Source organism: Narcine bancroftii, chromosome 2 (genome assembly GCF_036971445.1).
Source record: "Narcine bancroftii isolate sNarBan1 chromosome 2, sNarBan1.hap1, whole genome shotgun sequence".
Lineage (NCBI taxonomy): Eukaryota > Metazoa > Chordata > Chondrichthyes > Torpediniformes > Narcinidae > Narcine > Narcine bancroftii.
Genome location: NC_091470.1, coordinates 251,895,756 through 251,919,046, shown reverse-complemented (window position 1 = coordinate 251,919,046; position 23,291 = coordinate 251,895,756). Strand labels below are relative to the sequence as shown.

The window sequence follows — 23,291 nt, the reverse complement described above, 5'->3', positions numbered from 1 at the left end:
AAAATCATTTAAAAATTTTCCTATCACATGCCTTTTTTTAAGATATAACCTATTTTTGTGATTTCATGTCATATTTTGTCTCGTATAAATGGCAGCTGTTTTGTTCAAAGTATATCTGGGCATACACTCAGTGCAAGTGCTTTGAAAATGTTGACTTAAGCCAGGGCTTGCTTAGGATAGGCGCAAACAAGCTTTTATAAAAAAAAAGCAGCTCACGTGTACAAATGCTGTGGATTACATCGATTATAGATTGAACACATGTTCTTCAGGTAATAGCAAAATGAGTGTACTTAACAATGGCATTTATCGTCTTCAGAAAGATTCAATATAGCAGAAATATCTCGTCAATGTTGCAACAGGTGCAATACATTCTGTTACATTTGTGGAGAGTTCCAAGACACAGCATGATTGCACTTGTTAAGAAAGTCTATGAGTTTACTTGGGTTGCAAAATTGATGACCAAGTCAAACCCTGGGCTCCTCACATTTGTTGTGCAATATGTGCAGTCAACCTGAGAGCTTGGCTCAATATCATTATGTGATTAAACATGTTAAATTTAATAAAAGTTCACTTAATATTGCTCCAATTGCCTGTGTGATTCAGCAAATCTGAAAATATCCTTGTGTTCAGCTTGAAGTTGTCTGTGATAATCCCCATTTTTTTCCAGGAAGCAAACCTTTTGGGGGAAAAAAATATTTTCCACTGTAGTTGAACTGAATTATCTCTTTTGTCATGAGGAAATATGATAATGTATTAATTTTTTGCAGGAGGTTCTGAGCTTGCCGTTGAACATGCATTTTAAAACTGCTATTGGAGTTTGGGGAATATTTAGTACTGTGATGTGGCGAGCAAAATACACAGCAGGAAATGTGAAGTGTTAAAGTTGAGTGCCATTGAGTTTGTGGAGGGATGTGATCATAACTGAAGTCTTTATGATCCTGAAATACAGCCCATTTAAAAATAAATACATACCACATGTGGTGCAGCTAATTATATAGCTTAAGTTTCATAATGCAAAATGTTGTACAATTGTAATGTTTAATAGAGCAAGGATTAATTTATTTATTACAGGAAAAGTTTGTAATTAATCAAGAACTTGATGCCATTGAATGCTCTGCTGTTGATCCTATTTTACATGCATGTATCTAAAGTGGATCACAAACTCATTTTTAGCTTTAAGGCAGAATTGAACCCAAAGAAAATTGGAGCTGGAACACTGATGTGACATTGTTAATATGTAACTCTGTGCCAAAAAAAATTGGAAATAAGCAAACTAACAATCCAATAAATAAATTATTTTCCATCCAGATTTATATCTTGGACTGCCTTATCTTTCTGTTTATTCCACTTCTTTCCTGACATGAATCCCCTCATAAGTATAATATAATTGTTGCAAGTTTTACTATCCTGTTTCGCCATAAAGAATCTCAGCATATGTTGGTGAAACTAATGAACTTTATAATCTTATTGTGAAATTGATGGCGACAGTTATTTTAAAATATTCCTCCAAAATCCTTCCTGTTTTGCTCAGAGAATTCTTCAACGCGAGTGTTTTTTGCACCCCAGGCTGCTTGATGTTATCAGAGATGCTGGATGCCATGCTTCTTTTTGAATGGACGTCAAGTATAAATCGATGTCAGAAAGATTAAACATGTGACTCGTATAATTAGATCTTTTGGCAGTTTTCTTTACCACCAGCAAGCACTGTTATCACGGTCCTAATTTTACAGGTTTGCCTGTGAGTGCATATATTTTCAGTGCCAGGTTTTTTCTTCCATTTGTGTTTCTAGAGAGATTATTGCCCCTCTATGATTGGTTTGGCCGTCAGGCATGAGGCATGATGCTATAACTTGCAAGTTTTCAATTAGTTTAAAAACTTTAGACTGTACGAATGGTGAAATGGTAAAACCCAAGGCAGGAAAAACGAGTCCCCTTGTATTCTAATTAGTTTGGCTATTTATAGCTAAATCATTTGGTCTCTTAGCCACTGATTATTTGGAAGGGGTAATGGGAAGTAATAGTGAGACTTTGAAATTGTGCCACCAAGCAATGTATATGTCATATGTAACTACTTCACAGGAGTTGTTTGAGGATATAACAAGTGCAGTGGATTGAGAGGAGCAGGTGGATGTGGTATACTTAAATTTGCAGAAGGTGTTTAATAAGATACTACACAAAGACTTCTTCATGAGAATAGGATGCACAGTGTTGTGTATTCTAGGTTTAAAAATAACTAGCACATGGAGAAGTGATGCTTTATTCATTGTTTATTGCAAATCTAAAATGGTTCCCTGCAGCACCCAGTGAATTATACACATATATGAGTGGCAATGTCATCACATCGAGCTGATGATGCCATACACACACACAGGTGTATATACATTACACTCTTCTCCCCCCCCCCCACACAAAATAAATGCTTTGTGAAAATAACATATAGACAGCACTTACTGTATACTAAACTATGATAACTACATGGTGCCCATAGACTAATGGTGAGAATTGCAATGACACCATAATGTAAGTATGACATGTTAAGCAGCCAACTCACTGTACATACTCTCTCAGCCATTCTGGAGGATTTTTTCCCTTTTGGATTGTCTCAATGAGGTAGAATCAACCAGAATACTTTGTGACTTCTCCAGACTCTTTGCCTTTTCAGGTAGTACTTCAGTTGTGTTAAAGACTGTGAACCTTGTATTTGGCGTGCCACATTTGGATGTTGCTGAGGGCTGCGCTGCTGAGCGGTAGGAGTGCTTAGTAGAATGGTAGGACTGCCCTGTTGAACAGTCATCCTTGAAGGGGGCTCACTTCCCAAAGATATTTCTGGATCGTCAACAGGGGAATGAGCCCATGGAATCTCATTTGGAATTTCATCGGGATCATGAACAGTGAGTGTGGCCATAGGATCATCCACCGCTCTCAACTGCTCGATGTGCCGCTTCCATATTTTACTACCCACCAGTATAGAATAAGAACAGGGACTCAATTTTTTAAGAATCACTCCTATCACCTATGACTCCCTATTGTCTCAGTAGTCCCGAGCCAGACTCCTACTTGCAGAGACCTCGTAGATTTATTTGGAGAGACGTGGATTGTTCCATGTGAAGGCCAATGTGGAAAGCCTTGTTCTTAAGTTACGTCCAAACATCAATTCTGCTGGTGTTCGTTTGGTCGTAGAGTGCCGTGTATTTCTGTATCCTAACAGGAAATCTGTGATATTTTTGAGATTTTTAGTTTTCGTTACCTTTTTAAAAGTTTTGTACAAAATGTTCCACTTCCCCATTTGTGGTAGGGTGCTGACAAGATGTGTTATATATTGTCATTACATAAGAACATTTTAAAGGCATCCAATGCAAACTGTGGCCCATTATCAGAGAGTTCAATTGTCTGGTCTGTTGTTGTTTTCTTCATGTGTGACATCACTGGCCATTTAGAGTGTACATCGGCAACAAATTAGGAAATTTTCTTCCATAAATGAACCAGCAAAATCTATGTGAATCCTGTGCCATGGTCATGATGGCCATCTCCATGGGTTAACTTCGGCTTGAGGAGCTTTGGGTTGCTACTCTGACAAATGGCACATCTTCTTACCGTCTGTTCATTATCAATGTATAATAAGGAACACCAGGCATGTATATGTGCCAAAGCTTTCATCCAAACAATGCCTGGGTGGTTGTTGTGAAGCTCTGATAACATGGCAGTCTGCCATTTGTAGAAATGATTGTCCTGGGTCCACATAATAAACAACATTTTTCAATGGATATCTCATTATGCAATGTACAATAAGGTTTCAGTTCGGGAAAGATGGCTTTGGTCTCGGACACCCATTTAATGTGAAATGTAGGACCTTTGACAGTGTTTCTTCTTTCCATTCTTCTTTGCTGTAATTGGTAAGCGATGAGTTGTTCTTGATTAATTGCAGTAGCCTCCACCGTCCATTTAATTATCTTGTCTTTTCTGTTCATGTTACAGTGCAGTAAGTGAAATAGAGCATCAGCATGGCTGTTTTGTGTTTCTGGTTTATGTTTCAGATCGTAATCATATGGAGCGAGCAGCATGGCCCATCTTTGAATTCTTGTTGCAGCTAGCACTGGTATCCCTTTTTTTAGGGCCTAGAGTCAAACTTAGTGGTTTGTTGTCTGTTACTAAGGTAAACTTCCTACCGTACAAGTATTGGTGGAATCGTTTGACACAAATATTATGGCAAGCCCTTCTTTTTCAATTGTGCATACCGTTAAAGACTGAGGTGTAGGCCACCAGTTGTTCCCCTTGTGACAACACCACCTAATCCCACTGGGGAAGCATTGACTGCAATGGTTATTTCCTTTTCTGGGTCATCGTGGACAAGAACATTGTCACATGACGTTAGTAGTTCTTTCAAGCAATCGACCATGTTACTAGTCTCTTCGTTCCAGATCTTTTAACAATTGGTTCAACGAACTGCACAATGTTGACATATTTGGAATGTGTTTCCAATAATGGTTAACCAAACCCAGGATCGACTGCAAATTGGCTCGATTTGTTAGAAAGGGTGCTCTGCAGCCGGCTTCGGTACCAACAGTATTCATTCGGATTTCTTCACTGTTAATTGGGAAGCTTAAATATGTTACAGAAGATACCACAAATACACATTTGTCCTGATGCAGGTGAATGTTTGCTTGTTGCAGTTGATTAAGGACTCTTTCTGGTTAGATAGGTGCTCCAAGTAATCTCGGCCTGTAATCAAGATAGCATCCTACATTTATGCCATGCAATCATTTGTCCATGACATCTTGAAATATGGCTGGGGCTGCTAATATTCCATATGCCATTCAGGTCTAGGTGAATAACCTCAAATGAGTATTGATTGCCACATATTTTTTGAGGCCTCATTCAACTCTATAAGTCCAGCTTCATGAATTTCTTTCCCTCGTTCAGGCCTGAAATAATTCCTCTGCTTTGGGCATAGGATGTTCATGTATTTGCAAAGCCTGATTAATGGTGACTTTGTAATCATCGCAAGTTCAGACTTTTCCATTGATTTTTCACACTTGTACGATAGGAGCTGCTGTTTTGAATTCTTTCTAGTATTTCTTCATTTCCCAATCTGTTAATTTCTGATTCAATCTTTCCCTTTATTGCAAACAATATCATTCTGGGCTTAAAGAACTTGGGTTCAACACTTGATTTTGCCTGGATTCCTTGGATTTTTTCAGGCCTTTTTGAAAATAGCCTGATACTCTTGAGCACTTTTTCCAGTTTTGGCTTAGCCTTATCTTCCAGGCATGCATTCATTACATATCCAATTTAATTGAATGTCTGAACAGCCCTTTGGTGTCAACAATGTAGAGAGGTAATCTTTTCAGTGTCTGTCCTTTATATTCCACAGTTATGCTGCATTTTCCAAACACCTTGATTTCCTCCCCTGTGACAGTTTACAACATCATGTCAGACTCTTTAATGGTGAGGTGGGGTAACAGTCGGATTTTTAACTTCAGTGGCATTAATGACATTGCTGCCCCTGTGTCCAATTCCATTTGTTCATTGTTGATTTTCACCTGAATGTTGATTTTTATGAATTTTTATCCTTTATTCCGGAAATATACGTGACTTCCCATATTTTGTCTTCCTCTGAGTTGTTTGTTTAATTGTTGGGGTTTTCATCCTCCTCCACGTTTCTTACTCCTGAGGGAAGTTTTTCAAATATAGGTCTTTGCTTTCCCACTTTCTTTCTTTCTTGGACACTTGGCTATGATGTTCTCCTCTTTGTCACATAGGTAACATCTAGATTTTCTGAAAGAACAATTATCTGGGTTGTGGTTGCTTTTTCCACAGCGAAAGCATTCTTGAAAAAAGTTTCCACCACTGGTGGTTCACTTTGGCCGATGTCCAAGTTGTTATCGGCCCTCTCAAAATTCAGGGCTGGATCATATGCTGAATTAAGGGTTACATTTGGACTTAGCCATCACTTGTCTGGTACTGCAGTCTAACCTGTCTCTTAATGCTTTGTTTAAGAATGCACACAACTCACAGTGTTCTGACAGTCTTCATAATTCAGCAAAAATTTGCTTACAGATTCACCTGTTCTCTGTTTTCTGAAATAAAATATTTGTCTTTCTGCTAAAGCCAGTGGTTTTGGACTTTGATGTGCTCCTATTATACCACATAACTCTACCTAAGGTTTTGTACCTGGTCTTTCAGGTGCTAACAGAGATTTCATCAGTTTAAATGTCTTGCTTCCCACTTGGCTCAGAAATAGTGATCTTTTTGGTTCAAAGGCAGTGTGTTGGGCAAGACAGTGATGATTAAATCTTTCTACATAGTCATATCAGGATTCTTCTGAGTCCACAAATTTTCTAAACTGTCTCTCCATTTTGAATCTTCTTTCTTTTGTTCCCTGTGCCTGAGCCTGTGGGGCTCACTGTGATGAAAATCTTGTTTTTCCCTTTTAAATCTTCATTCCACTATTTGGAGCATAGGGTAAGTTTGTTTTGATCCTCGTAGCCAATATGTGATGTATTCTAGCCTTAGAAATACACTAGCGCACAGAGACATGATGTTTTATTCATTGTTTATCTCAAATTAAAATGGCTTCCTGTAGCACACAATAGATATGGCATCATAAACACGAAGGTGTATATACGTAACACAGATTTGCGGGTAATGAATTGGCATGGATAGAAAATTGGTTGACCAATGGAAAACAGAGTTAGGATGAATGAGTATTTCTCTGGTTGACAGTGAATGGATAATAGTGTGCTGCAGGGATTAGTGCTGGGTCCACAACTGTTTATAACATATTTAAGTAACTTGGAGAAGAGGACCAAGTGCTGTGCATCTAAGTTTGCTGATGACACTAAATTGAACGGAAAAGGAAATTGTGTCAAGGACAGAGAGGTAATGGGTTAAATGAGCAGGCAAGGGTCTGGCAGATGGAGTATGTCAATAAGTGTGGGTCATCCACTTTGGAAAGAAAGATAAGAGATCTGACTACTATTTAAAGGTGAAAAATTGCAGGATGTTGTGCATCTTGGAGTGCTTGAGCATGAATTGCAAAAAGTCTTTGCAGGTGCAGCAGGTAATGAAGGAGTCAAATAGGTTGTTATACAAAACATTACAAGAAATGACCTTCAGTTCACGATGTTATGCCAGCCTGAGTAATCTAATCCAGGGGGTGTAGGTTAATTGGGTTGCATGGACTCGTGGGCCGAAATGGCCTTTTACAGTGCTGGATGTCTAAATTAAAAAGTTGGCCACCCCTGATCTAATCTTTCCCCACCTTGTACCTTCCATGTAAGTCTTTTGAATATCCCTATTGTATCTGGTGTCACCATCATACCCAGTAATGTGTTATAAGAACCCACCACTCTTTTTTAAAAAAAACTGATCTCTGACATCGCCCCTAAACTTTCCTCCGCTCACCTTAAAAAGATGTTCCCTGGTATTTGCGACTGTCAAACCAGGAAAAAGGTGCAGGCTGCCCACCTTATCGATGTGCCCCATAATTTTATGTACCTCTCTTAAATCACCTTTCATCTTTCCTTGCTGCAAAGAGCCTGTCAGCTTTGCCTCACAAGACATGTTGTCCCTCATTGCTAGCGGGGTTGAATTTAAGAGGGGGAAGCTTCTGCTCCAACTGTATCCTGTTCTGCTGAGACCCCACGTGGAGTCTCTTGAGTCTTCTCGTTTCCTGAGAAAGGAAGTACTTGCTGGCATTTGAGAGGTGGCAGGGGAGCTTCAGCACAGGTTGATTCTGGGAATCTTAAGAGGAGAGATGGAGCAGCTGGGAATAAACTCATTTCAGCTTGGAAGGATGAGAAGGGAGCTTGAAGAAACACACTCACTTACGAAAGGTATAAAGATAGATGCAGGGAGGTTGTTTGCACTGGTAGGTGTGTCTAGAATTGGGGCGAGATGAAGAGCAACTACTTTTCCCAGAGCAGAGTGAATCCCTGGAACTCTGCCCAAGGAAGCATTCATTGAATGTATCAAAATACAGATTTTTTAAAAAATACAAAGGGGCAACGCTGTGGTAGCTCCCGAGTTCGAATCCAGCGCTACCTGGAAGGAATTTGTCAGTGTGGGCTTCCACCTTTCCGAACGGGCTGGCGGGCCTGTTACCATGCTGGATGTCCACATTGAAAATGAAGGGTGATGGGGTGGAGTTGAACCTGACGCCAGTGACCTATGATAGCATGTCATGGCCCCAACCGGGCCAGTGACCTCCATCTGCTACGTCGTGACAACAAAAGAAGGGAGGAGAAAGCTCGGCTCCATTTAAAACTATAATTTCCCATGGGGCTGGATAGTTAGTGAACAAAGTTGGGACCGAGGGTGCAAGGAAGATCCATGTTTGCCTTCTATCAGTCGCAGATAACGCGTATCAACCTTTATGATCTCCTATCTTGCAATTGCTTTCTTTTAATGGTCTGTGAAAGGAAGGGAAGGAGTTGTATAACTTCCTCCAAGGGATCGGGACGTCTCGGAACCACTCGCCGTGCAGCCCGTCCTTTCCACGGCCGCGGGGCTTGTTTTATTGATCCCCCCCCTCTTCCAGAAAATCATCTCTTGCTTTAAACATTTCAGTTGCTGGCGTGGCGTGGAGGAAATCCGGATGCTTCAGTGACATCGCGAGAGATTTTACGGCCGTGCCCCTGGCTCCGCGGCGCACATCTCCGCACACCCCCTCGCCCCCACTGACGAGGCGGCCGCCGGACCTTGCGCCAAGGCTCCAGCCACCCAATGTTCCAGCCGGTTGACGCGTCCAGACTGGGCGATTGAAGGGGCGGATCGCTGTGCGCGGCTTCACCTGGAGTTTGGGGGGGGGGGGGGGGGGGGCGAAAATGGAAGAGGGTCTCCGCTCTCTCGAGCTGTTCGCCCTACCTGTCAGCAAGTTGGCTTCCTGGATAGCGGCGGTGGCAATGATATTCGGAGGTGTGTTGCCTTACATTCCTCAGTACAGAGACATCCGACGCAGCCAGAATGCAGAGGGCTTCTCCATCCACGTTTGCTTGGTGCTGCTTGTGGCCAATATATTAAGAATCTTGTTCTGGTAAGTGAGAGCTAAAACTTTTGGCACAAACAGTTTGGTTTCAATGTGCTTTTTGCCCAGGGGATGTTTTATTGGGGGCTCCTGGCTGGAATTAAGACGAATGAGAGGGATCCCAAAGGAACAGAGAAAGTTATGAAAGGCAGAGATGAGATAGGCGGGCAAGATGTTTCCATTGGTGGGGGAGACGAGACCCAGGGGATCCAGTGTAGTCCATTTAGGACGGAGATGAGGAGGATCTGCTTTTCCCAGAGGGTGGTGGATCCATGCAATTCGCTGCCCCTTGAAGCAGTTTTTAAAAAAATTAAAAAATTTTCACACTGTCAACCATCTCAACCAAACTATGTACAAACGTTTCTCAGTGAATATACACAGTGGCATTTTTCTCCCTTTCCCTCCCTCCCCTCTTCCCACCCCCCCCCCCCCACTCCAAAACCCATAAATACAATAAAACCATAAAACAATATCTTCACACAAAGGAAAATAAACAAGAAAAATGCGTCATCTATTTGTGACACACTGAATCAAGTCGTTTTGTCTTATCATTTTAGGAGATGGAGGATCATTTTAGGGGTTGGAGGTCCAAGGCAAGCCCTCTCTGTTATGTTCCATGTACGGTTCCCAAATTTGTGCAAACAATGTGACTTTATATTTTAAATTATATGGTTTTTTTTTCCAATGGAATACATTTATTCATTTCCATGTACCATTGGTGTATTCTCAGGCTCTCTTCCATTTTCCAAGTTGACATTATACATTTTTTTGCTACTGCTAAGGCTATCATAATAAATCTTTTTTGCGCTTTATCCAATTTGAGGCCTAATTCCTTACTTCTTGTATTACATAGAAAAAAGATCTCTGGATTTTTTGGCATGTTATTTTTTGTGATTTTATTTAATATCTGATTTAGATCTTCCCAAAATATTTTCACTTTCTTACATGCCCAAATTGCATGTACTGTTGTTCCCATTTCCTTCTTACAGCGAAAACATCTATCTGATAATGTTGGATCCCATTTTTTTAAACTTTTGAGGCATGATATATAACCTGTGTAACCAATTATACTGTATCATGCGTAACCTTGTGTTTATTATATTCTTCATAGTTCCAGAACATAACTTTTCCCATGTTTCATTTTTTATCTTTATGTTTAAATCCTTTTCCCACTTTTGTTTAGGTTTATCATTTATTTCATCATTTTCCTTATCTTGCAGCTTAATGTACATCTTCGTTATAAATCTTTTAATTATCATTGTGTCTGTAATCACATATTCAAAGCTGCTTCCTTCTGGTAATATCAATCTGTTTCCCAATTTATCCTTTAAGTAAGCTTTCAGTTGATGATATACAAACATTGTACCATGAGTTACTCCATATTTGTACTTCAACTGTTCAGATGTTAATAAATTATTTCCCAAAAAACAATTTTCTATTCTTTTGATTCCTTTTCTCTCCCATTCTCTAAAGGAAAGGTTATCTATTGTAAAAGGGATTAGTGGATTTTGCGTCAATAATAATTTTGGTAGTTGGTAATTCATTTTTTTCCTTTCTAAGTGGATCTTTTTCCATATATTAAGTAAATGATGCAATACTGGTGAGCTTTTATATTGCACCAACTTTTCATCCTACTTATAAAGTATATTTTCCGGTACCTTCTCCCCTATTTTATCTAGTTCTTTTTTAGTCCAGTATGGTTTTTCCCTTGTCTGGTAAAAATCTGATAAATACCTTAATTGTGCGGCTCTATAATAATTTCAAAAGTTTGATAACTGCAAACCACCTTGGTTATTCCTCTCTGTTAATTTATCTAACGCTACCCTCGGCTTCCTCCCTTTCCACAAAAATTTCATTAGTTCCTTAGTTTCTCTTTAGTTCATTAAAGAATTTTTCTGTTAAAGAAATTGGTAACGTTTGAAATAAGTATTGTATCCTTGGGAACACGTTCATTTTAATGCAATTTACCCTCCCTATCAACATTAGCAGTAATCCTTTCCAATGTTCTAAGTCTTCCTGCAATTTCTTTATTAGTGGCTGATAATTTAGTTTGTACAAGTGGCTTAAATTATTATCTAACCTGATCCCTAGGTATTGGATTGCTTGTGCTTGCCATTTAAATGGTGATTCTTTTTTAAATTCTGTATAATCCACATTACAGTTCTTTTAACTTGTTCTGTTTTAAGTTGCCAGGCTAATATTTTATGTGTTTTTTCTCCCAGTTCGTAATACTTTTGCTTTGTTTTCATTATGTTCTTCTCCACCTTGTACATTTGTAATGTTTCGTATTTTATTTTTTTTGTCTGCCAATTCTCTCTTTTTTGTTATATCATCCCTTTTTACTAGTTCCTTTTCTGTACTTACTATCTCCCTTTCCAACTGCTCTATTTCTCGATTGTAATCCTTTTTTCATCTTACTTACATAACTTTATCTGTCCTCTAATGAAGGTTTTCATTACATCCCATAAAATTTGTCTTTCACTGATTCTGTGTTTATTTCAAAATATGTTTTAATTTGGAGTTCAATAAACTCTCTAAATTCCTGCCTTTTAAGTAGCATGGAGTTTAACCTCCATCTATATGTTCTTGGTGGGATGTCTTCCAGTTCTATTGCTAATAACAGGGGTGAGTGATCAGATAGTAATCTAGCTTTATATTCAGTTTTCCTAAGGCTCCCTTGAATATGGGCCGACAACAAAATCATATCAATCCTTGAGTATGTTTTATGCCTACTCAAATAATATGAATATTCCTTCTCTCTTGTGTGTTGCCTCCATAAGTTTAATTTCCTGCATTGATTTAACCATAAATTCGGCCACTTTATTCTTTTTGCTTGTCTTTTGTCCAGTTTTATCCAACATTGGATCCAAATTAAGGTTAAAATCCCCTCCTATCAATATATTTCCTTGTGTGTCTGCAATCTTCAAAAAAATATCCTGCATAAACTTTTGATCCTCCTCATTAGGTGCATAAATATTGAGCAAATTCCAAAATTCTGAGTATATCTGACACTTTAGCATTACATACCTTCCTGCTGGATCTATTATTTCCTCCTCTATTTTGATTGGTACATTTTTATCAATTAATATAGCTACACCTCTAGCTTTTGAATTATATGACGCTGCCGCTACGTGTCCTACCCAATCTCTCTTTAATTTGTTATGTTCCACTTCAGTTAGATGCGTTTCCTGCACAAATGCTATATCTATTTTTTTCTTTCTTCAGTAAATTTAGTCACCTCTTCCTTTTAATTTGGTTATGTATTCCATTAATGTTTATAGCCATATAGTTCAACGTGGCCATCTTATATCTTGCTTACACCTCTTTTCCACTTCCTCGCCACCTCCATCCCCCTTTTTCCCATTTTTATCTCTTAGTTTTCCCTTTTTAAACTCAATGTAAAACAACACATTTAAAACATAAAATACTCCAACAATTCCGACACCCAATAATACCTTAACCCCAAAAGCTCCCCCCCTCTCTGAGTTGCCCCTTATCCCTCGCCAGGCAACCACAACTCCCCTTTCCATTTGGATTGTGATCTTGCTCACAAGCGTCAACTGATTTTGCAGTGATGGTTATTCCCTCTCCCCTCAGCCCCCCCTAGAAAATACTTTTTTTTAAACACATATAACAAAGCTCTCTTTTTTTCCCCCTTCCTTCCTTTCTCTTTTCCCTCTTTAGTTCTTTACATATACATTGTTTTTACATCTTTATATATACACTTTATCGCCATTCCTCTTTCTTGTTACATCTCTTCATCTCTTCTTCAGTCCTGCAAATGATCTGCAAATGTTCTGTGAATTCTTGTGCTTCCTCCGGATCTGAGAACAATTTGTTTTGCTCCCTGGGTATAAATATTTTAAGTACGGCTGAATGTCTTAACATGAATTTATAACCTTTTTTCCATAAAATCGTTTTTTAAACTCCTTCCTCTTAAACTTCTTTAAAAGTTGAAAACGTGTCTGGGTAAAAAAATAATTTTTGACCCTTGTATTCCAATGGCTTATTATCTACTCTAACTTTATTCCTTGCCCGCTCCAGTATATTTTCTCTTGTTGTATATCTCAAAAATTTTACTAAGATGGATCTTGGTTTTTGATGTTTCTGTGGTTTCGGAGCTAGTGCTCTATGTGCCCTTTCTATTTCCATTTCTTCCTGCATTTCTGTCATTCCCAGGACCTTCAAGATCCATCCTTTTATAAATTCCTTCATGTCTGTGCTGCCTTCACCTTCCTTCAGGCCCACTATTTTTATGTTGTTTCGCCTACTATAATTTTCCAACATATCGATTTTATGAGATAACAACTCTTGTGTCTCTAAATTTTTTGTCACTTCCAGTTTTTCTCTTGATTCATTTACTTCCATTTCTACAGCCATTTCCCGCTTTTCCACATTCTCTATTCTTTTCCCTATTTCTGTCATGACCAGTTCTAAACTTTGCATTTTATCTTCTGCTCTTTTCATTTTTCTTTTAATTGCACTAAATTCTAATGATTACCATTCTTTTAATGATCTCATTTGTTCTTCAAAAAAGGCTTTATCTATATTCTGTCCATCTGTTTTACCTTCTATTTCTCTGTGAAGATCTTGGTCTTCTTCTTCCTCTTCTTCTTCTTCTTCTGTGTCTGTACCTTTGTTTATGTCTTCTTCTCTTAGTGTCTGTGTCTCTTCTGTTTTTCCTGATGAGTTGCTTATATCTCTTTGTCGGGTCTCCTCTTCCTGGTCCTCTTGCTGTTGGTCCTCCCCTCCTGGGCTGCCCATCTTGCGGGCCTCTTGCCGTTGATCCTCTTGTCGGTCACCCCCCTGTCTTTCTCCCTCGTCTGTTTCCTCGCTCCCTCCCCTGCCACCATCCTCAAGCTGAGTGCCCTGGTGTTGAGTGTCCCTCAGCTGGTCGCGCTGTGGCTGCCCACTCCTCTGCTGAGCCCCCCTCCCGTCGTTTTTTTCCTTTTTCCTTTGATTGTGCATGCGCAGTTGCGCAATTTTGTTTGGCTTCGAGAGCCATTTTTGAAGTCCACTGGTCGGGAGGTCACGACTTCTGGGATTGGGTGCTCCTCGCCACCACAGCTCTCTATTCCTTCATGCAGGTAAGGCCTTCTTCTTTCTTCTTGGGTGCCATCTTCTTTCTCTTCTCTGTAACTTTATCTTCTATTTCTTATATTTTATATTTGTTGAGCTTTGTCTTTTCCTAACTTTTTTTCTTTTTTTTCTGGAGGGGGCTGGTTTTACCCAACTGGCCAACTCCATCATGTGACTCCATCTTTAAATATAGTTAAGATAAGGTTGGATAGATTCTTTAGAGAAAGTAGGGGAATTAAGGATTGTGGGGAAAAGGCAAGTAGGTGGAGATGAGCCTATAATTAGATCAGCCATGATCTCATTGAATGGCAGAACTGTTCAATGGGCTGGATGGCCTACTCCTGGTCCTATTTCTTATGTTCTGATTCCGTGATTGTGGTATTTGGATACCAATGAACACTGCAGTTTAACCTTGAATGTGATGTCATAGGCCCCTTTTCCATTGCCATCCCAATGAATTGGCTGTGCAGTGTCCTCGGATAGTAAGCCCTTTGTGCTGTGTCCACTGAGTCACCCTTAATTGGGACACTAATTGCTTTCCACTGAATGCATTCATCCGTAGGGATCGGAGAGTTCTACCTTCAACTGGAAATGGGTGACTTTCTGCTGTCCCTTTTCTACTGGTTTTATCAGCAAGCTGGCACCAGCAAATGCTAGGAATATGAGTAGAGGTAGAGATGGTTAATCCCCAGTGTAAAATAATGTCATTTGAAACCAGCGTTCGAACAATGTTCTTTTTCCACTGGACCTTGTCCTGGTAAATTTCCAGTTAATTCCTGGGACAGGGTGCCAGTGGAAAAGGGGCAATAGTGTTTTTAATTTTCAGGAAGTGAGAATATCAATGTTTTATAATGTCACATTGGGCAAGGGGATTGTGAACAGACCAGTCACAGAGTGACTGGCAAACTGTTCCAAACTAATGTTGCTTGGATGATGTATGGATATGGATGTCTAAAGTAATTTGTTCTTAGATAGGAAGAAGAGTGACTGGTTGTGTCTCTCAACTAGATATAATTCAGATGTCCATTGCCAACTGGGAGTCAATGAATAGTAATTAGAATATCTGAATATATAAAAATAAAGGAGCAGAAGTGGATGGTGGATCACTTGGCCCCTCGAACCCACTCTGCCATTCATTGTGATAAGCTTCAAGATGGTTTACAGAGCTAACTAGGTCACATAAAAGAGAGGCCTTTCAGACCAAGTGTTTTTTTTTAAACTTTATTTAAAATTTTATGACATGAATAAAATAAAAATTACATTTAAAGAAATAATAAAAAATAAGATAATAAAAATTAGGATACTACATCATTAAACTACACAAATTAACCCCCCCCCCCAATAATTATAACACAACATTAATCGTCTAATTTAAAATTAGTCCAACCCTTCCCCCCAAAATAAAGAGTGAAGAATTAATTAACAATGTTGTAAATAAAATAGAAAAAACCCCACTTACAAAAAAAGGATAAAACTTAACAACAAAAAAAAATCAATACTTAAATAATACCCAAAATAAAGAGTGAAGAATTAATTAACAATATTGTAAATAAAATAGAAAAAAACCCACTTACAAAAAAAGGATAAAACTTAACAACAAAAAAAAATATCAATACTAAAATAATACCCTTAAACATATATTTAAATCAAACATAATACATGTATTTAACAAATGAAATCCACTTTAAAACTAAGTTCAAATATTAAAATCATATATCAACCACATATCTGTTATACAAAAAAATCATAATTAATAATACATAAATACAGAATTTCCATTAATACCAAGTTTCCTTTATAATTCATCGAGAGAACAAAAACATCCCTTAGAAAAACAATCAGATAAACTTTTTATTCCCTTCCCCTCCCGTTATATAAAAAAGAAAAAAAAGTTCAAACTCTTATAAAATTCTCCAAATTCTTCATTTATAACATCTTCAAAATTCTCTATCAAAATTAACTTAATTTTATTAAACGCTTCTCCTTCAATGTATTTGTACTTGGTTTTCTTCTTTTTCTTCTTATCACCTTTCCCCTCATCTTCCTCTTCATCTAATTCAACATTCTCAATTTTTGACTTATCTTCTGTGACATCATCCTCTTAAGAAAGAAAAAAAAACCCAAAAAAAGAGAGAAAAAAACCTCCTAATTCCCTCTCAATTGCAATCAGAAAACAAAAAGAGTTTAAAAAAAATTTATTTATTTAAAAAAAAAAATTAAAAAAAACCCTTCATTTCTTAACCCAAAAATTAAAAAGAAAAAAAAACAGGTCGGAGGTCACGACTACCTCCTCCTGTTTAAACCGCCCAAAGCGGTAACTCCCCCAAAATATTGGGTGTGAGATAACTCACAGGTAGCTGATGACTTCTGGAAACTAGTGCCCACCCAGTTCCCTATCCCAATTCCCATTTCATTAAACTATCATAATTATTTAAACTATTTAAACTCTTCTCAAAAAAAAAGATAAAAGATTTATTTTTTTAAATCAACATTACCACTTCGGTCACCATTGCTTCCATTTCTTTTAAAAATCTGGATCCCACCTTACATCTCTACTCTCTTTGGAGACCTTGAAGGACTACATCGTTCCTGAAACTGCATGATTGGTAGAGACTGAGCAAAGTCCATAACCTCTTTAGGATTGTCAAAGAACTTTGGCTGATTTCCATCCTGAAAAATCTTCAGTACCGCAGGATACCTGAATGTTGCCTTATGTCTTTTTTTCCACAACCGTTCTTTCACAGAATTAAATTTGCGTCGTTGAAACATAATTTCTTGACTCAAATCTTGATAGAAGAAAACAGGATTATTCTGAACCATCAAAGGAGATCTATTTTGCTGGGCATTTCTAATAGCCGTATGTAAAATTGTCTCTCTGTCACCATAGTTTAAACAACGGACCAGAACAGGTCTTGGATTCTGTCCTGAAAAAGATTTTCTTCTTAAAACTCTATGAGCACGTTCCAGTATTAAACCTTCAGGGAATTTATCCTGTCCTAACACTCGTGGAATCCATTCAGTAAAAAATTTTCTTGGATCTGGTCCTTCTATGCCTTCTGGCAAACCAACAATTTTCACGTTGTTCCGTCTAGATTGATTCTCCAAATAATCAACCTTTTTTGCTAAATTTTTATTTTGGATCTGCAATGTTTCAATTATTCTATTTTCATCTTGCAGTTGATCCTGTACATCGACTAAACCTTGATCACACATTTCAAATCTTTCAATGGTTTCAAGCTTAAAAGCTCCATTAATGGCTTCCGCCATCACATTAATCTTGGAAATAAACGGGTTCACAAAATTAGCTGTGACTCAATGCAGAATATATCTTATCTTCAAGATCCTTAACAAACATTTAAACAGAAGTAGATTCAGGCATAATGTGGTCTTGCTGTTCCTTAGAGACCACGGGATCTTCTGTCCCTTCCCTTAATTTAGTACCTTTTCTAGCAGTTTGACTTCGTATAAAAATCCCTCTCAAAGTCACCCCAGCAATGCCAGGAGACTGAAGATCAGGGTTATCTTTAAGCCAAATCTCTTTAATCATCTTCACTGAATCGATGTCTGGAAAAACCGTTGTAATTGAAGATGCATTTTGCAGCGCCACCACTGTAGCAGTCGAATGACAGCTCTTTAACTCTCCAGCTGGTGGCGCCCCAGTTGATTCAACTGTCAAGTCTCAGTAACAGCACTCACAGTGGCCATTGTGTAAAATACTTGCACCCGGCCAGCTCTTTGTTCTGAAAGCTGCTGAGTGCGACCTTCAAAGAGCCTTACCAGTATAAAACGGAGTTTCAATGCCGAATTCTGTACATCTTCTTCTGGATCCATTCTACGTTGAGTCCTGGCTTCTTGTAAACAAGTAGGCTCAGATAATTTCGGAAAATGTAGTTTTTTAACAGTCTGTTGATGTTTTCTTTTACCTTTTTTTGCATATAAACCATTAGGTATTAATCCCGCACCTCTTATTATTTATAAACTTTTAAAAGAACTTTAACGGGCACTTAAAGACAAAACAGTAAATCAGAGTCAGGAGAGGTCTGGAAGGCACGTCTGTTTCCTATGCCATCTTGCCACGCCCCCCAGACCAAGTGTTTCAAGCTGACTGAAGTTCTCCGATCAAACATTTTTGAAGAACGTCGTAGCCACTTGACAGAACACAGTGTGGATTTACTAGTATGATACCTGAACTTTCAGCTAAATTTTGAGTTAGGCAAATTAGAAATGTTTTTGAGTATCTGCAGATGAATTTGTTCCATGTTTGTGTGTGTCAGTATGCATATCTGATGTGGATGATTGCTTCAGACCGGAAACAGGATAATAACATAGAAATGTTCAGGTGTGAAGTTAGAAAAAGGACGCTAAAAGTTTGGATTTCTTTTCTGTAAATTCCATTTGATGTCCGATAACTTAATTTGGTCACATCTATTTCCTGCACCTTTGCTTGTACACCTTCTCCTCCTGGACAGAGCAAGGATACAATTCTCCTAGTACTCGCCTTCCTCTTACTAGCCTCTACCTTCAACGGATTAACTTTGCCAACTTCAGCCACATTCAATGAGTTGCTACCACCAGACACATCTTCTCTTTCCCTCTTTTAGCATTTGAAAAGGCCATTCTGTTCATGACTCCCTGGTCTGTTCTTCTTGTAGCACCTTATGATGCAACCGCAGGAGATGAAACACAGAGATCACTTGCACTTCTTCCATTTCAGAGTTCTGTATTCAGTATTCATACTATGGTCTTCTGTACACTGGAGAAACAAAACAAAGGTGGTGTTTATGGCTTTCTGGAATGCCTGAAATGCTCAAGCGCTGTCTAAACTGATAAGGCAGTGCCTTCTGTTACTTGACACGCTATAGTTTCCCACCCTAACCTATCTATCTGTGGTCTGTTGCACTGTACTCAGCCTATTGTAAGGTTCAGCAACAACACCGCCTTCTCTATCTAAGTAGCCTTTCTGACGCAATCAGGTACGTCACTTTCTCTGCATTAGAAAAACGTCCATCTGTGGTGTTGGCTCATTTCTTACCTTTTTATGAATGCAATCTGATCACTTGGGAAAATCCTGCCCCCTGCATTTCACGCATTCTGCATTCCTTTATGTGTTTGCAATTGTTAACTGCCCTCAGTTCATAATTTTTAATGAATGGAAATTATGTTCTCTCTCCTCGATTTCCCTCATCCCATCAAAGACATTTCCTTTGTCAAATCCATCCCCCCACTCCTGCCTGACAGTATTATTTTCTCTCCTTCCTAGTTCTGACATGGGGTGTTTGACCTGAAACAGTAACTCTTGAACAAAAACAGAAACACTGGAAATGTGGAGCAGAGCAGACAGCATCTCTAGAAAGAGAAATGGTTAATGTTCTGGGTTGAAGACCCTTTGTCAAAACTTAGTCATTAGAATATATTAAATTATTTTCTGAAGTGAAGAATCCTCTTGGGCTGCTACATCGAACGTCTTTCATGATACGTGGGGAATGTTCTTTGATCAATGTGTGGCGATGCACAGGTGGGCCAGGACGAACAGGCCCTGCTTGTTACACGCGGGACAGCTGTGGCGAAGATGGTGGTGCACATCCATCTCTTCCAGTCCAGGCCGGAAGTTGGCGCGTGCTTGCATCAGCATGACACAAGCGGCGGGATGTACGTGCGGTTCAACTCTCGGCCTGAAAAGGAAGTGCGTGAATTTTAAATAAACCTTCTGTTGTGATACCCGAACTAGCAGCCTGAATCTCCAGTCTGAACAGCTGTTCTCTCGCAACTCACTACAGTGGTGACCCCAACGTGTCTCGGCACCCTGAAGACTCAACAAGGTGGACCCCGCAGCAGTAGGTGCTGTAGCGTTAAAGCTGGCAACCTTCTAGACTATCCGGCCCCGCATTTGATTCGGCCAAGCGGGGGCCCAGCTCCAGATAAAGCAAATCACTTCCGATTCAACGAGGTATTTCTTCATTGTTAGCTCTCTCAATAAGGAAACTGCTGCCCACGTAGACCATCTCATCCAAGAGCGGCCAGAAGAGGGTAAATATATGGCTTTAAAAAAACCTCCTTATCAGCACGTATTGCCTTTCCCAACATGAGAGGGCCGCTAGACTCCTGCAGTTAGATGGCCTGGGGACAGGACGTCGTCTACACTTATGGGTGAAATGCTTACGCTGGCAGTAGGCCATATGCATGCCTCATATTTGAGCAAGCCTTCCTGGAACAAATGCCGGAGAACTTAGGCTCTTTCTCGTGGACGCTGATTTTAGTGACCCGCGTAAAGTCGCAGCAAAGGCCGACGCCCTCTACCACACCACGCGCAAGACCCCCAAGACTGTAAACCGAGTGACCAGGCCACAGCACGAGTCCACCAGGAAGGCAAGCCCCCCCCCCAACGGAGCGCTGCAACAGCTGTCAAAGCCAAGCCTTCACAGATCAACATCTGTGTTTCTACAATCAACGTTGGGGGGGGGGGCCGAGGCACGAAAATGTTGACAAGCCTGCTCATTTCAGGGAAATGAATGGGCCATCCACCGTTAGTGGCCACGATAGCTGGCCGGCAGAACAGCCTACTTCATGTGTGGGACAACATCTCGGGCCATGGGTTCCTTATTGATACAGGAGCCGAGATCAGCATTATTCCACCCACTTCACTGGAAATGCGCACAAGACCACACGGCCCAACCCTACGATTGGCCAACAACTCGACCATCTGGACCTTTGGCTGGAAGCGCATACCTCTGCATTTCAAGGAGATGGACTTTCAGCGGCAGTTCACGCTGATGGCAGTGGACAAACCCCTGCTGGGTGCGTATTTCTTTCGGGCTCACTCATTACTGGTGGACCTGCATGGCAGATGTCTTGTCCATGTGGAGACCTTCCAGACGGGACCACTCAGAACATCTGATGAGCCAGCCACCCACCTAGCCGCTGTGGCGACCTCAGGCGACCGTTACACCTGCCTGCTCACCAACTACCCGACCATTCTGCACCCGTAGTTCACCTCTACACAATCATGGCACAGCGTCCAGCATCACATTGTGACCAATGCATCCCCCATCCACTCGCGAGCCTGCCGGCTGGCACTAAACAAACTCAGACTGACCAAGGAGGAGTTCACTCATATAGAGGAGCTGGGCATCACCCCTCCACATGGTGCTTAAAGCCAATGACAGTTGGTGACCCTGTGAAGACTATCATCGTTTGAATGAGGCTACAATTCCGGACTGCTACCCAATGCCTCACATTCAAGACTTCACGGCCAACCTTCATGACGCCCACCTGTTCTCCAAAGTTGACGTGATCCAAGGGTATAATCAGATCCTGGTCCACCCAGATGACGTCCAGAGGATGGCCATCATCACTCTATTTGACCTTTTTGAGTTCCTGAGGATGCCATTTGGCCTGAAGAATGCCACACAGATGTTCCAGAGGTTGATGGATGCGGTAGGATGTGACCTTCTGTTTCTTTTCATTTACCTTGACAACGTCCTGGTGGCAAGCAGCACTCAAGAGGAACATGTGGCGCACCTACGACAACTATTCACTTGACTGGCACAGTTTGGTTTCACCATCAACCCCGCAGAGTATGAGTTCAGCCACGTGGAGGTTGATTTCTTGGGCCACTGCATCACCAAAGATGGCGCAATGCCACTCCCGGACAAGGTAGAGGCCATCTGCCAGTTCTCAAGTCTATTTACTCTCAAAGGCCTTCAGGAGTTCGTGGGGATGGTGAACTTTTACAACAGATTCATCCCCACAGCAGCCGCTATCTTCAACCTGACGACTGCATCCACCACAGACCTTGATTGGACAGAAAAAGCGTCAGCCGCTTTCACAAGTACTAAGGAGGCCCTGGCACTTTCGACTATGCTAGCGTACCCACGGATGGTCGCACCCACAACACTCATGGTCGATGCATCTGGCACCACTGTGGGAGATACTTCAGTTGCTATCTCCGTCCACCAGAACACAAGTATAGCACCATAGACAGGGAGCTACTCGCCCTCTTCCTTGTGGTTCACCATTTCCACTATTTTCTGGAAGGCCGGCCTTTCACGGTCTACACTGACCACAAGCCGCTAACCTTCGCCTTCCACAAAGTTTCAGATCCATGGTAGGTCTGCCCGCCAACAGCGGCATCTGCCGTACATTTCGGAGTTTACTACCTCAATCTACCATCTCTCAACATAGTCGCAGACCAGGCCAGGCCAGCGGTATGCACCCTGTCGCAGGGTGTTGACTTCTACAAGCTGACCCGGGCCCAACAATCTGACCTGCACAAAATGTTTCCGCATGGCATCACTGGCCTACAACTGCAAGACCTACCCCTGGACAATGGCACCACCACCATCCTGTGTGATGTTGCAACAGGAAGCCCCCTTCCAGTGGTACCAGCTAAGTGACAGAAAGTGGTCTTTGACCTCATACATGCCCTCCAACCGTACAACAGTTCATATGATTTTTGTCCGGTTCATCTGGCATGGCCTTTGCAAAGAGATCACAGAGTAGGCAAGAGCATGTGTGGACTGCCAGATGGCAAAGATGCAGATGCACTCACGACCGCCTATCCAGCAGTTTGAACCCGACACGCCGATTCGAACATGTTCTCGTGAACATCATGGACCCCCCTGCCTGTTTCGAGGGGATACCGCTACCTGCTCATCATAGTGGACAGATTCACCCAGTGGCCGGAGGTGACCCCCACTTCCCGACATAACTGCTGATGTGCACTAGGGCTTTCTTGGCAACCTGGATCTCCTGTTTCGACGTCCCCGTCCACCAATTGTGGTGTGCAGTTCACATCCACCTTAGGGGTGAACTTTTGAAACTCCTGGGGACCCAGCTACACCACACACCATTCTATCACACCTAGTCCAATGGCCTGGAGGAGTGTTTCCACCGACACCTGATATCAGCCCTCATGGTGTGATTCAAGGGTCTGAACTGAGCAGACAAGCTCTCATGGGTCCTCCTGGATATCCATACAATGCACAAATATGACCTACATGCCTCGATTGCTGAGTTGCTTTATGGGGAGCCCCTCACTCTCCCAGTTCCTGGTTCCTGCCCCCAGCCCAACCCTGCACCCAGGGAGCACCCTAGAGTGCTTAAGGGACAAGCTGCAGTCCCTGGCACCCCATCCACCCTCACAACGCTGCCAGCCTCCCTCTCGTGTTCCCCGCAATCTAATGAATTG

At 40.9% G+C, this 23,291-nt stretch overlaps 1 protein-coding gene across 2 annotated transcripts in view; it reads left to right on the top strand.

Moving 5' to 3' along the window:
* The first annotated feature begins 8,819 nt into the window (after positions 1 to 8,819).
* Positions 8,820 to 23,291, top strand: part of LOC138755228 (solute carrier family 66 member 2) — a 53,359-nt gene continuing 38,887 nt past the window's right edge. For both annotated transcript variants that reach the window (XM_069920832.1, XM_069920831.1), the window contains exon 1: positions 8,820 to 9,034. In XM_069920832.1, the coding sequence (XP_069776933.1) occupies positions 8,826 to 9,034 (209 nt within the window). In that variant the 5' untranslated portion in view covers positions 8,820 to 8,825. The remainder of the gene's footprint in view (positions 9,035 to 23,291) is intronic.